This window comes from Rutidosis leptorrhynchoides, chromosome 7 (assembly GCF_046630445.1).
Source record: "Rutidosis leptorrhynchoides isolate AG116_Rl617_1_P2 chromosome 7, CSIRO_AGI_Rlap_v1, whole genome shotgun sequence".
Lineage (NCBI taxonomy): Eukaryota > Viridiplantae > Streptophyta > Magnoliopsida > Asterales > Asteraceae > Rutidosis > Rutidosis leptorrhynchoides.
This window is the reverse complement of record NC_092339.1, coordinates 268,985,962-269,001,010: the sequence shown is the minus strand read 5'-3', so window position 1 is coordinate 269,001,010 and position 15,049 is coordinate 268,985,962. Positions and strand designations below refer to the sequence as shown.

Here is a 15,049-nt window from a genome sequence, read left to right as displayed (position 1 = left end):
CAAAATAGACAATTCCTATTAGCGGCTAGTGGTGGTGTGTTTATGACTCGAAATAGTAAGGATGAGTGGACATTTTTCGAGCAATTGAGCAAGGGTTCAAAAACCCAAGCTTCAGTTGAATGGAAAACTCACAATTCTTTCCAAGTTAACCAAGTGTCCACTTCGGGAGGTTCGCCTGGAAATTTAGAAAAGGAATTAGATGAGATAAAGATGTTAATTTCAATGTTTAAAAACCCAAAGCAGGGTGGTAGTTTTAATTATGTGCAGATTCAGGAAGTGTGTTCACTATGCGGGGATGCTTCACATTATGCAAATGGATGTAAGTAATGACACCCACCAATAATGGAAGAGCAAATGAACGAGGTTCAAGGGGGAAATACGATCCATATTCTAACACCTACAACCCATGGTAGAGGAATCATCCAAACGCACATTGAATACACCAAACCAACACCAAAACCAAAGTCAAAATCAAAGTCACCAAAATCAAAACCAAAGCAATGCTCCACCAAATCAACCATCGAGTTCGGATGCAAAAATGAATGCGTTTATTTCAGAGATGCGAAAGATAGTGGAGATTAAAAATAAATCTATTAGTGCGTTGGCTAAAGAAATTGGTAATGTCGCGAAAGACAAAACAACACGTGCACAGGGAACCATACCAAGTTACACAGTTTTAAATCCAAATCACAAAGAAAATGGTAAAGGTCATGGTGTAAACATGGTAGGAACTTTGCGAAGTGGAAAGACTTATAACAACCAAGTCGAGGCAACCGAGAAATTAAAAACTAAGCGTGGTTCAGGTAAGTCTCCTATTGTTTTTGATGAGGATGCTGACATTGTTGAAAATGAGGGAAGTGATGTTAAAGATGGTAATGGGGTTGAGTTAAATGTTGAAAAACCGATCGTTGAAAAGTTTGGGTAACCGGACATGGAGACTAATACCATTCCATTCCCCAAGGCATTCGAGTCCCCGAACCAATTCCCTTATGGGAAAAATGGATCAAAAACGAATTATATGTGGGAAACACTTAAACAAGTAAAAATAAATATTCCACTTATTGATGCAATCAAACATATTCTTGCATATGCTAAATTTTTAAAGGATTTGTGCATTCAAAAACATAAACTCAAAGCATCATTGCCCAAAAAGGTGAAATTAACAGAGAAGTGAGTGCGATCATCTCTTGTTCATTTCCACCTAAGTTTAAGGACCCAGGGACACCATTAATTTAGGCTACGGTGGGTAATGTTAATGTCAAAAAGGCTTTATTGGATTTGGGGGCTAGTATTAACATACTTCCATCAAGTTTTGTTGACCGGTATGAGTTGAGAACTTTAAAACAAACTGATATTCTCATCCAACTTGCGGACCGGTCAATAAGAACTCCAAGGGGTATGTTAGAAAACATGATTGTGAAAGTTGAGGATTTTTATTACCCTGTAGATTTTATTGTTATGGACATTGAGACCACCTTTAAGGAGACCCAACTGATGATCATTCTTGGTCTTCCATTTTTGGCCACAATTGATGCCCTTATCAATTGTAGAACTGGGGTTATGGACATTTCTTTTGGTAATAAGAGATCAAAGATTAATATTTTTAATTCATTAAATACACACGATGTCCAGGATTATTTTTTGTTGGATACTAACCATGAACAGGTTCAAAAGTATACACCAGATGTGAAAGAGAAAGAGGAGGTAAGGAAATCTAGTGAATTGGGTATGACCAGTGAATTTATAGAATCTCAAATAAGAACTAATGCAGAAATTTGATGAGTCAACAAGAGTCGATACAAAATCATGAGCGAGAATTGAAAAATCTGAGTCAAGTTTTTGAAACCAAGTTGAGTTCGTCTATTAGCACCACTTGTTCATTATCGATGAAAAGGAACGTGATGGCAATGTCCACATTTATTGAGAACGATGATAAGGATGATGTACCTTTGGTAACCCCGAAAACGATTGAGCCTTACCAACCACCTTCCATGAGAAAATCGAATGAGCACGTATCTAGTGATAACAAAATAAAAAATGTTTGTGTTCAAAATGTGTTTGTTGAGGCATTTGAAAAGTCTAAAGAGTCCGATGGTGTGACGATCAGAAATTTTTAACCAAATTTAAACTTAATCTTCATATGAATTTGACACGATAAGGAAAGTCTGTTAGGCTGAGTCTCAGAAATTTTAAACTGTTTCATATATTCAATTGACCTTCGACCATTCCCGATGATTCACGAACAACTATTTGTAAATAGATATGTGTGTATATAGATAAATAATAGTTGGAAGTATAATTTGAAATGTTAAATGTTATTGATATGAAATATGATATTATTATAACTATTATTTAAAAGCATATTTATATATAATTAAAAGTATATTAAAAATAAATATTAAATGATTGTAATACTCGTTTGATGTTTCGATCGATATTAAACAATTTAAAAATGAACTTATATGATTTTAAAATAGACGGTGATCTGAAAATAAGTTATATCAATTTTAGCTGTATTAAATATATATTTAGAATCTATTTGTTAAATTTTAATACTTTGTACATTTTACCTGGAACTGAGCTCAAATTACAGATCCACATTTTAAGATTGGTTTTACACACTTAATGACTAAAATAAGTAAATATATTTAATATAAAAATTTGAGATTTTTTTTCTGAAGACTGTTTATCCGCCACTGATTAACAAAAGTGTACGAAATAATATTCTAATAAAATTGTCGGTAGAATCAATCCAAATTAAGTGATGACTTTACTATTTTAAACTGAATTCACGTTTCTTATGTTTTATTATTATTATTATAATTAAATATCTGGTACTGATTGAGAAATTTAATTTACTGTCTTCTTTTGATTGCAACTGACCAATATCTATCCTACATATAATATACAAATACATAAAGGTGAGAAAAACAAAGAAACGAGCATTATGCTCTTGTTACTACTTTATTCATATTTTCAAAAGCAAACATACACCAATCGATTATGATTCATCCATCGTCTCTTTCACATTCTTCAATCATAACACAATATTATTTAGGTTAGTTTACCACCATCTCAAAATTTCGAATCTTTCATCATCAAATCACCATCAATTGACTTTAATCACCTAAACCATCTGCTATATGGGATACTAATTGAATATCACCATGAAACCCACCTACATAACCTTTCACTACTTTGAAAAACAACTAACTCGATTACCATCACAAACCAACATCATTGAAGACTTTATAGCTACCACCATAGACACCATCTTTCACCACTTTAAGACCACCACCACCATCGTGATTGTTTGTTGTTGTTGTAATCAGTTGAAGACCACCCCCTACCATCACCATAAACACTCGCTTCCACCACTGCTACTGCAGTCCACTAAGTTCACCAACTCATGACCTGCAAAACCCTTTGATACTGCTACCTTGTTATTTTCTATTTTTAAAACCAACAACCACCACTGTTTTCATCTTCACCAATCGCCAACAAACCCTGCAGCTGCTCACTTGTTTTATTTTTGGTTTAAGATCAAACAGACACCACTATAAACCTCTTGAAACCACCTGCATATTGCTGCTACAGATCTCCTCTATTCTACTTCTAATACAGTGAATATAATATGATGATAATGCTGCAGCTTCGCTTCTTTATGTTCTAGATGATGATGAACTCGAATTTTTAGATTATTTGATGTGTTTGTTTTCAAGTCTCAAACTATACATGAAATGTGTTAGAAACACATCAAGGAACACTCGTCAATCACCTCCTGGATCTGAAACAACTTATACATGTTGAATTTAATTTCTAGAACGGCAGTTGACTTTTACATGTCGAAGTTTGACCACAAAATTTGTGCTGAATTTTTCGAATTAAGAATTCAAATTATGAAGGATCATCAACGAGTACATGTATAATCAATATTTATTTTTACATTTCACAAACTCGTTACCAATCAATCCGGAGACCTCGATTTTTATCTTTTCGAACAAGAGATGAACACTAGATAAAACTCATAAAATCCGAAACTGTTGATGTAATCTGAAGATCTTCAAGTGTTCGTTGAGATGTAAGGATCTCGAATTTGCACTCTGATTGAGTTAAGAAGCTCTGAATGATTAATACACAAACCAATCAGGTGTGGCGGCTAAGAGATGAAGAACGATTCGATTTTTATTTTTTTATTTTTGTACTGGATCGATGATTTAGGTTAAGTGAATCACTTAACATTTTGGGCCAGTTCTGTTTCTATTTTTCTATTGGGCCGAAGGGGACATGGGCCGAAACTTATATTTCTGTTGGGCCAAGACAGATGGACATATAGGTTATAAGGATAAAATTCCTGAATTAAAACAGAAAGGAAATAGTGGAGTAGTAGTTAGTGGCATCTACGCTTATTTGAGAGGTCATGGGTTCGAGTCCCGTTTGGGGTATTCTTTTTATAAAAGGCTTGGAAAGGGTATACTCTCTTATTTTATTTCTATCCTTATTATTATTAGTAATTATCATGATTATTATTATTATTATTATTATTATTATTATTATTATTATTATTATTATTATTATTATTATTATTATTATTATTATTATAGAATTAGAATTAGAATTTAAAATTTGAATTATTATTACTATTGTTATTATTAGTATGAGTATTATTAATATTATCAATATAAGTATCATTATTAGAATTATTATTGTTATTATTATTTTTAATATTATCATAATAATAATTATTATTAAAATAACCTTTATTTTTAAAAATTATCATTTTTATTAAAATTTATATTTTCATTAAAATTATTAGTATTACCAAAAGCTTCATTTAAAATTATCATTTTTATTAAGATTTATATTATTATTATAACTAATAATATTATTAAAACTACCTTTTTATTTAAAATTTCATTATCATTATTATTATTATATTATTATAACAAATAAATATTTTGTATATAAAAATATACTCATACAAAAATTATATTAATATTACCTATGATTATATATTAAAAATATTAATATTTCTATTATGTATACACAAAATAAATACATATATATCATGCAATTTAAGATATGGAATATATTAGAACTTAGTACAAATTATATATAAACTACAACATTAAATATACCAATACTATATAATTAATAGATGGAATTATTTTATTTTCATTATATGTTTTAATATATATACAAATGACATAGGTTCATGAATTCAAGGCCAACCCTACATTAGTTCAATGTCGTCGTATGTATTTTTACTACAAAATACAATATGTGAGTTTCATTTGCTCCATTTTTAAATGCTTTTACAATATATATTTTTGGGACTGGGAATACATGCGCTGCTTTATAAATGTTTGACGAAATAGACACAAGTACTAAAAACTACATTCTATGGCTGGATTATTAAACCGAATATGCCCCTTTTTTGTCTGATAATCTAAGAATTAGGGAATAGACACCTTAATTGACGCGAATCCTAAAGATAGATCTATTGGGCCCAACAAGCCCCATCCAAAGTACCGGATGATTTAGTACTTCGAATTTATCATGTCCGAAGGGAGTCCCGGAATGATGGTGATATTCTATATGCATTTTGCTAAGGTCGGTTACCAGGTGTTCACCATATGAATGATTTTTATCTCTATGCAGTTTGCGAAATGCCTGATATGAGATGTATATTTATGGAAAAATGAAATCTTGTGGTCTATTAAAATTATAGAAATAATCGATTATGATAAACTAATGAACTCACCAACCTTTTGGTTGACACTTTTAAGCATGTTTATTCTTAGGTATGAAAGAAATCTTCTGATGTGCATTTGCTCATTTTAAAGATATTACTTGGAGTCATTCATGGCATATTTCAAAAGACGTTGCATTCGAGTCATTGAGTTCATCAAGAATATTATTAAGTCATTTATAGTTGGATATAATATGAAATGGTATGCATGCTGTCAACTTTTGATGTAATGAAAGTTTGTCTTTTAAAAACGAATGCAATGTTTGTAAAATGTATCATATAGAGGTCAAGTACCTCGCGATGTAACCAAATGTAATGTATTCGTCCAGATGGATTAGGACGGGTCATTTCAGTTGGTATCAGAGCGGTGGTCTTAGCGAACCAAGTCTTGCATAAGTGTGTCTAACTGATAGTTGTTTAGATGCATTATGTAACATCCCGCCTTTTTCCGTTTACTTTTCCGTTTACTTTTCCGTTTAATGATTTAAATTGCGTTATATGTTTATGACATCCCTCGTTAATACGGGTTTTAAAAATATCTCGTTTAGGAAATTCACGCACCCGCAACCAAACTCGAGGGACTAGTTTCGCCAAAGTGCCAAGGAGGTGACTAGCTTTTGACTAGTCAACCCCACCTCCCATCTTTTTCATTTCATTTCTTTTTTCTTTCATTACTTCCTTATTTTCTTTCAAATCTCCATTACAAGAATCATCATCTAATTCCAATCGAGCAAGCTTCAATCAAAACAAATTACATATTTGGAATCCTTGCAACTTCCTCTGCGGTTCCATACCGATTTCATTACATTTGGGTAACTTTCTAAAATCACTAGATTTTGTGTTCTTGATGTTTTTAACTTATAAAGTTGTTAATTAGTGTCTATGGCTCAAGTCTAACATGAATATATGATTTATATGTTCGATCTTGTTATTTTTGGTAACTAGCATGAACTTGAAAGTTTGGTATGTTTGATTGATGATTTGGTTGCTTAAATGTTGTTGATATGTTAAAGTGCAAGTATTAAATGTGTTCCTAGTGTCACTAGCTTCAATTTGATGTGTAGGTTGCTTGAGAAAAGTTCATGAACTTGATTAGTGATTTTGGTGAATTTGGGTTAGGGTTTGATGAACTTGAAATGCATTTTTGATGAATTGAATGCCATGAATTGTTGTTGGTAAATGGTTAGTTAGATTGTATGCTTGATTACCTATGAAACGGCGTGTCATATGTATGCATTTAAATCCCGAATCCTATTTTGTGCATTTATGAACTTGAGCATTTATGATGAACATTAATTGATCATTTATTTTTGAAAGTCGATTGTTACAAATGATGTTTTTGGTTGTTGAAATGTGCTTAGTCGTGTTCCTTGTCAAATTACCTTTCCAACGATATAAGATACGAGTTCTAAGTGTTTACGGTTTGTGTTTTGTGTTAGTTTGAATGTTGATTTGGGACTTAGACAATTGAGACTGACCAGGTAACAGCACCCGCTATTCGCTGCGGCGCGGCTAGCCTTTGTCGCGGCGCTACAATAGGCGTAGTTTGATTCTGACCTACATGGTCAAAATTCTAAAAATGTTTGCTATGCTACGCACCTCCGATTCACATGTAACTTGTTCTAACATGCTTATATATGAATAAAAACCTCAAAAAAATAGTTCGGGACCCGACCCGAACGTGTTGACTTTTTCGTTGACTTTGACCCGACCAAAGTTTAACTTTTTGTCAAACTTAACCAAATGATTATGCAATCTTTCTAACATGATTCTATACTTGTATCTTGCATGAAACTTGACAATGTGATTCACATGCTACATAATCGAGTCGTAATGAGCCATAGGACTAATTGAACATCTTTGACCTATCGTGTTTACCGTTATTGATACGACCTATTTGTTTAGGTCAAGACTAGCATTGTCCTTTGCACACGTAACTTTGTGAAGTACTTTTCATACGTGCACTCAAAGTGAGATCATAGTCCCATCTTTCAAAAAACTTTTATGCTTTAAACTATGGGATGAGAAACATATACGTATCATACTTTTACACGTTGAACACAAGTACGGAAACGAACATTCCACGTACGGGTTTGAACAAAAATCCTCAATTCAATTATCATTAGTTACACTTGCAGGGTGTAAACGAGAACTTATATTATGTGATCACATGGGCTTGACGAGCCTCATTCGGACGGTTCGCTACCGTTAGCGGATGAAATATATTTTCGGGTCTAGTGTATGTTCTAACACTACGCAAAGGGTGCAAAATAGTTAAGTTTGATAATTGGGTGCCCGCGAAACAAATAACAACTTTGGAATGCAAATGATTTTGATCATATTATATTAAATCTTGTGGTTCAAATGCAACGTTTACTAAAACACCTATGATTTCACCAACGTTTTCATTGACAGTTTTCTATATGTTTTCTCAGGTCCTTGAGCGCTACTTGATACATGCTTCCGCACTCTTTTTTATACTTGCTTGGATGTCGAGTATACATGCATAGTTGGAGCATCTTTTGACTACTTTAAATTGTGTTGCATAGGTTTCATTCGTACGTTAAACATTGTAATGTAACTAGTCTTTTGAACTACATTTGTAAACTTGAAACATCCTTTTACTTATGAAATGAATGCGACATATTTTTGGTCAAACGTCATGTTAAAGACTTATGACCACGTAACGGGACCTAAGTAGTGGGCGCCGTCAAACATGATTTGGTCGGGTCACTACAGATGGTATCAGAGCGTTGGTTGTAGGGATTTAGAGTTCATTTGTGTCAACCCCGAGTCATAGGGTACATTAGTGAATCTAGACTACAACCGGCATATAGACTTGAAGTAGGAATTACTTGACTACTTGTGCATTATACTCGAACTCTCCAATCATATCTAACTCTTATTTGATCTTAATCTCACATTACTTGATTTAATTGACGCGCCACCTTGACTATATGAAATAGTGTCGAATGCACATATGAATTAGGGTGATGTAATTTCCGGGATTATATTACGGTAACTCATATGAACATTCCGACATTATGACATAAAGAATTTAAGGCAAGTCAAGGAAAATTTCTCTCTATCCTTATTCCATATCATGGTTAGTATTATTAAGAATACTAATCAACGATATTCTTGTGTTTTGAAGGAACAATGCCTCCTCGTGGTGTGCCACGCCATGAGACTCCTGAACAAGCTCTACAACGAATGATAGCCACCGCCGTGGATGCGGCCATGGCCGGTCAATCCTCCAACAACAACAATAACAACAACCACAACAACAAAAATCAAGGGGCCGGTAACTCAAGTGAAGGGTGCTCCTATAAAGCTTTCATGGGGTGCAAACCTCATACTTTTGATGGGACCGGGGGACCGGTTGTACTCACTCGATGGTTCGAACAAACGGAAGCCGTTTTTAGCATAAGCGGTTGTCGAGATCAAGATAAAGTCAAATATTCCACCCGCACGTTTGCCGGTATCGCCCTCACGTGGTGGAACACGTATGTACAATCGGTGGGTACCGATGAAGCTCACGCCTTCTCTTAGGCTGATTTAAGGGAAAGGTTGATCGTCGAATTTTTCCCTCGTGAAGAAATCCGAAAGCTGGAACAAGAGCTAAGAACTTTAAAGGCGGTCAGAAACGATCTCAAGGCCAACAATCAACGATTCGCCGAGCTATCCTTGATGTGTCCCAACCTCGTGAACCCCGAATCTCAAAGGGTTGAACTCTATATGGATGGTCTTCCAAAGAGCATCAAACAAGGAGTGATGTCATCAAACCCGCTATCCTACAACAAGCCTTAAACATGGCCCGCCAATTGATCGAAACGGTTGACGAAATCGTAGTTCCGGCACCTAAGGCCGAGGATAAATCGAGTGGAAACAAAAGAAAATGGGAAGCCCCCCAATCAAGCAACAACTACAACAACAATTTCACCAAAAAGCCTTTCACCTCCGACGCCAAGAAAAGTTATGGCGGAAATAAACCCTTTTGCAACAAATGCCACAAACACCACTATGGTGAATGTAGCAATATATTTTTCCACCGGTGCCAAAGGGGTGGCCATGTGGCCAACGATTGTAGAAGTGCCGCCCCTGTCACTCAAAAAGTGCCCAATGCACCAAAACCGGGTACTTGTTATGAATGTGGCCAAACGGGTCATTTTAGAAATGCATGTCCGAAGAAGAAAGCCAACCCCAACACATGCGATCGAGCTTTCAACATCAACACCGAGGAAGCCCGAGGGGACAATGAATTAGTCACGGGTACATTTCTCCTCAACAATACTTATGTTACTTGTTTATTCGATTCGGGTGCCGATAAGAGTTTTGTATCCAAGACTTTGACTCATTCTTTTAGCGCTCCACCACTTCCACTAGATACCACTTATACCATTGAAGTGGCCAATGGGAAACTATTGAGTGCCGACACATATTACCGGGGGTATACGTTAAACATTTTGGGTAATGAGTTTGAAATTGACTTGATACCCATGGAACTAGGAAGCTTCGATGTAATAATCGGTATGAATTGGCTAGCCAAAACGAAATCTCACATCCTTTGTGATCTTAACGCAATTCGAATTCCTATCGAGAACGGCGAACCTTTGATCGTCTATGGCGATAAGAGTTGCACCGGACTCAACCTCGTTTCGTGCATTAAAGTTAGAAAACTACTCTGTAAGGGTTGTTTTGCGATCCTTGCTCACGTTAAGAAAGTCGAGCCCGATGAGAAGCACATCGATGATGTGCCAATTGTTAGTGACTATTCCGATGTATTTCCCGACGAATTGCCGGGTCTTCCACCTCATCGACCAGTTGAATTCCAAATCGATCTTATTCCGGGAGCCGCACCCGTAGTACGTGCACCATATAGACTCGCTCCATCCAAAATGCAAGAATTGCAAAGTCAAATCCAAGAACTACTTGATCATGGTTTTATCCAACCTAGCCATTCACCTTGGGGCGCTCCGATTTTGTTTGTTAAAAAGAAAGACGGATCCCTACGAATGTGCATTGATTATCGTGAACTAAGCAAATTGACGGTTAAGAACCGATATCCTCTTCCTCGCATCGATGACCTATTTGATCAACTACAAGGGTCTTGTGTATATTCAAAAATCGATCTCCGCTCGGGTTATCATCAATTAAGGGTTAAGGGGGAAGATGTCTCCAAAATCGCTTTCCGAACTCGTTATGGTAGTTATGAATTCCTTGTCATGCCATTTGGTCTCACTAACGCACCGGCGGTGTTCATGGATCTTATGAACCGCGTGTGCAAACCGTATATTGACAAATTCGTTATCGTGTTCATCGATGATATTTTGGTTTATTCTAAAAGCGAAGAAGAACATGAGGAACACCTCCGACTTGTGCTTGAACTTTTAAGATAAGAACGACTCTATGCCAAATTCTCCAAGTGTGAATTTTGGTTGAAGGAAGTTCAATTTCTTGGTCATGTTGTAAATGATTAAGGTATTAAAGTCGATCCATCAAAAATCGAAACCATTAGTAAATGGGAGACTCCTACTACTCCTACTCACATTCGTCAATTCTTGGGTCTCGCCGGATACTATCGTAGATTCATTAAAGATTTCTCTTTGGTCGCTCGTCCTCTAACCGCGTTAACTCATAAGGGAAGAAAATTCGTTTGGGCAACTGAACAAGAATCCGCATTTCAAATCTTGAAAACAAAGCTAACCACCGCTCCTATCTTGTCACTTCCCGAAGGCAACGATGATTTTGTTGTGTATTGCGATGCCTCGAAACATGGTTTTGGGTGTGTGTTGATGCAACGAACGAAAGTCATTTCTTATGCTTCTCGACAACTCAAAATTCATGAACGAAACTACACGACACATGATCTCGAACTCGGAGCCGTTGTCTTTGCACTTAAAATGTGGAGACACTATCTTTATGGAACCAAGAGTACCATCTTCACCGATCACAAAAGTCTCCAACACATCTTCGACCAAAAGCAACTAAACATGAGACAACGAAGGTGGATTGAAACCATAAACGATTACGATTGCGAGCTTCGTTACCATCCCGGGAAGGCAAACGTAGTAGCCGATGCCTTAAGTCGAAAAGAAAGAGCGGTGCCTCTCCGTGTCCGAGCTTTAAACATCACCATCCACACCAACCTTAATAGCCAAATTCGGGTAGCCCAAGATGAGGCTCTCAAGGATGAAAACGTTTCACACGAGCTCTGGAACATTCTCGTCTCTCGATTCGAAATTAGGGAGACCGGACTCTGATATTACGCCGGAAGGATTTGGGTGCCTAGATATGGGGACCTACAAAACCTTATTTTAGATGAAGCCCATAAGTCACGATACTCGATTCACCTCGGTGCCAATAAGATGTACACAACCTTAAAGAACAATATTGGTGGCCGAACATCAAAAGGGACGTAGCTACTTATGTTGCCAAGTGTTTGACATGTTCCAAAGTCACAGCCGAACACCAAAGACCGTCCGGGTTACTTCAACAACCCGAAATCCCGCAATGGAAATGGAAAAGAATAACGATGGACTTCATCACCAAGTTACCAAAGACAACGGGCGGTTATGATACCATTTGGGTTATTGTTGACCGTCTCACCAAATCCGCACACTTTCTCGCTATGAAAGAAACCGACAAAATGGAGAAACTTGCACAACTTTACATTAAGGAGATCGTAGCCCGACACGGTGTACCTTTATCGATTATCTCCGACCGAGATGGCCGTTTTGTTTCTAGATTTTGGCGTACCTTGCAAGAAGCATTGGGAACGTGTTTAGACATGAGCACCGTATATCATCCTCAAACCGATGGACAAAGCGAATGCACACTTCAAACCTTAGAGGACATGTTACTGGCTTGTGTTGTCGATTTTGGAAAAGCTTGGGACAAGCACTTACCTCTCGCCGAGTTCTCTTACAATAATAGTTATCACGCGAGTATAAAAGCCGCACCTTTTGAAGCGTTATATGGTCAAAAATGTCGTTCACCTCTTTGTTGGGCCGAGGTAGGTGACGTGCAAATCACCGGACCCGAACTCATTCACGAAACCACCGAAAAGATCGTACAAATCCGAGATAGGCTTCGGACAGCCCGGAGTCGTCAAAAGTGCTACACCGACAAAAGACGCAATGACCTCGAATTTCAAGTCGGTGACCGAGTAATGTTAAAAGTTGCACCTTGGAAAGGTGTAATCCGTTTTGGGAAATGCGGGAAGCTAAATCCGCGGTATATTGGTCCTTTCGAAATCTTGGAGCGTATTGGAACCATTGCTTATCGTTTAGATCTTCCGCCTCAATTGAACTCTGTTCATCCTACCTTCCATGTATCTAACTTGAAAAAGTGTCTTGCCGAACTCGATATTGTCATCCCTCTCGAGGAACTTACTATTGATAACAAACTTCATTTTGTGGAGGAACCGGTTGAAATTGTGGACACCTCCGTCAAGACATTGAAACAAAGCCAAATTCCGATTGTTAAAGTCCGTTGAAACGCCAAAGGAGGACACGAGTTTACTTGGGAAAGGCAAGATCAAATGCAAAGGAAATACCCTCATCTATTATCGGTTCCGGAAACGCAAGATTTCGAGGAAGAAACAACGACTCCTACGCCTACTTAAATTTCGGGACGAAATTTCTTTTAAGGAGTAGGTAATGTAACATCCTGCCTTTTCCGTTTACTTTTCCGTTTAATGATTTAAATTCCGTTATATGTTTATGACATCCCTCGTTAATACGTGTTTTAAAAATATCTCGTTTAGGTAATTCACGCACCCGCAACCAAACTCGAGGGACTAGTTTCGCCAAAGTGCCAAGGAGGTGACTAGCTTTTGACTAGTCAACCCCACCTCCCATCTTTTTCATTTCATTTCTTTTTTCTTTCATTACTTCCTTATTTTCTTTCAAATCACCATTACAAGAATCATCATCTAATTCCAATCGAGCAAGCTTCAATCAAAACAAATTACATATTTGGAATCCTTGCAACTTCCTCTTCGGTTCCATACCGATTTCATTACATTTGGGTAACTTTCTAAAATCACTAGATTTTGTGTTCTTGATGTTTTTAACTTATAAAGTTGTTAATTAGTGTCTATGGCTCAAGTCTAACATGAATATATGATTTATATGTTCGATCTTGTTATTTTTGGTAACTAGCATTAACTTGAAAGTTTGGTATGTTTGATTGATGATTTGGTTGCTTAAATATTGTTGATATGTTAAAGTGCAAGTATTAAATGTGTTCCTAGTGTCACTAGCTTCAATTTGATGTGTAGGTTGCTTTAGAAAAGTTCATGAACTTGATTAGTGATTTTGGTGAATTTGGGTTAGGGTTTGATGAACTTGAAATGCATTTTTGATGAATTGAATGCCATGAATTGTTGTTGGTAAATGGTTAGTTAGATTGTATGCTTGATTACCTACGAAACGGCGTGTCATATATATGCATTTAAATCCCGAATCCTATTTTGTGCATTTATGAACTTGAGCATTTATGATGAACATTAATTGATCATTTATTTTTGAAAGTTGATTGTTACAAATGATGTTTTTGGTTGTTGAAATGTGCTTAGTCGTGTTCCTTGTCAAATTACCTTTCCAACGATATAAGATACGAGTTCTAAGTGTTTACGGTTTGTGTTTTGTGTTAGTTTGAATGTTGATTTGGGACTTAGACAATTGAGACTGACCAGGTACCAGCACCCGCTATTCGCCGCGGCGCGGCTAGCCTTTGTCGCGGCGCGACAATAGGCGTAGTTTGATTCTGACCTACATGGTCCAAATTCGAAAAATGTTTGCTATGCTACGCACCTCCGATTCACATGTAACTTGTTCTAACATGCTTATATATGAATAAAAACCTCAGAAAAATAGTTCGGGACCCGACCCGAACCGAACGTTTTGACTTTTTCGTTGACTTTGACCCGACCAAAGTTTGACTTTTTGTCAAACTTAACCAAATGATTATGCAATCTTTCTAACATGATTCTATACTTGTATCTTGCATGAAACTTGACAATGTGATTCACATGCAACATAATCGAGTTGTAACGAGCCATAGGACTAATTGAACATCTTTGACCTATCGTGTTTACCGTTATTGATACGACCTATTTGTTTATGTCAAGACTAGCATTGTCCTTTGCACACGTTACTTTGTGAAGTACTTTTCATACGTGCACTCAAGGTGAGATTATAGTCCCATCTTTCAAACAACTTTTATGCTTTAAACTATGGGATGAGAAACATATACGTATCATACTTTTACACGTTGAACACAAGTACGGAA

General features: G+C 36.4%; 1 protein-coding gene across 1 annotated transcript; it reads left to right on the top strand.

Annotated features, from left to right (window-relative positions):
- The first annotated feature begins 931 nt into the window (after positions 1–931).
- Positions 932–1,779, top strand: LOC139860006 (uncharacterized). The gene is made up of 2 exons (XM_071848778.1): positions 932–1,153; positions 1,267–1,779. Exons 1-2 carry the CDS (start codon positions 932–934, stop codon positions 1,777–1,779), a joined length of 735 nt encoding a protein of 244 aa, XP_071704879.1.
- The last annotated feature ends 13,270 nt before the right edge of the window (positions 1,780–15,049 follow it).

Coding starts and splice junctions, on each gene's coding strand:
- LOC139860006 (XM_071848778.1), top strand. CDS start 932: ATGGAGACTAATACCATTCCATTCCCCAAGGCATTCGAGTCCCCGAAC. Junction 1,154..1,266: donor AAGCATCATTGCCCAAAAAG/GTGAAATTAACA, acceptor AATGTCAAAAAG/GCTTTATTGGATTTGGGGGC.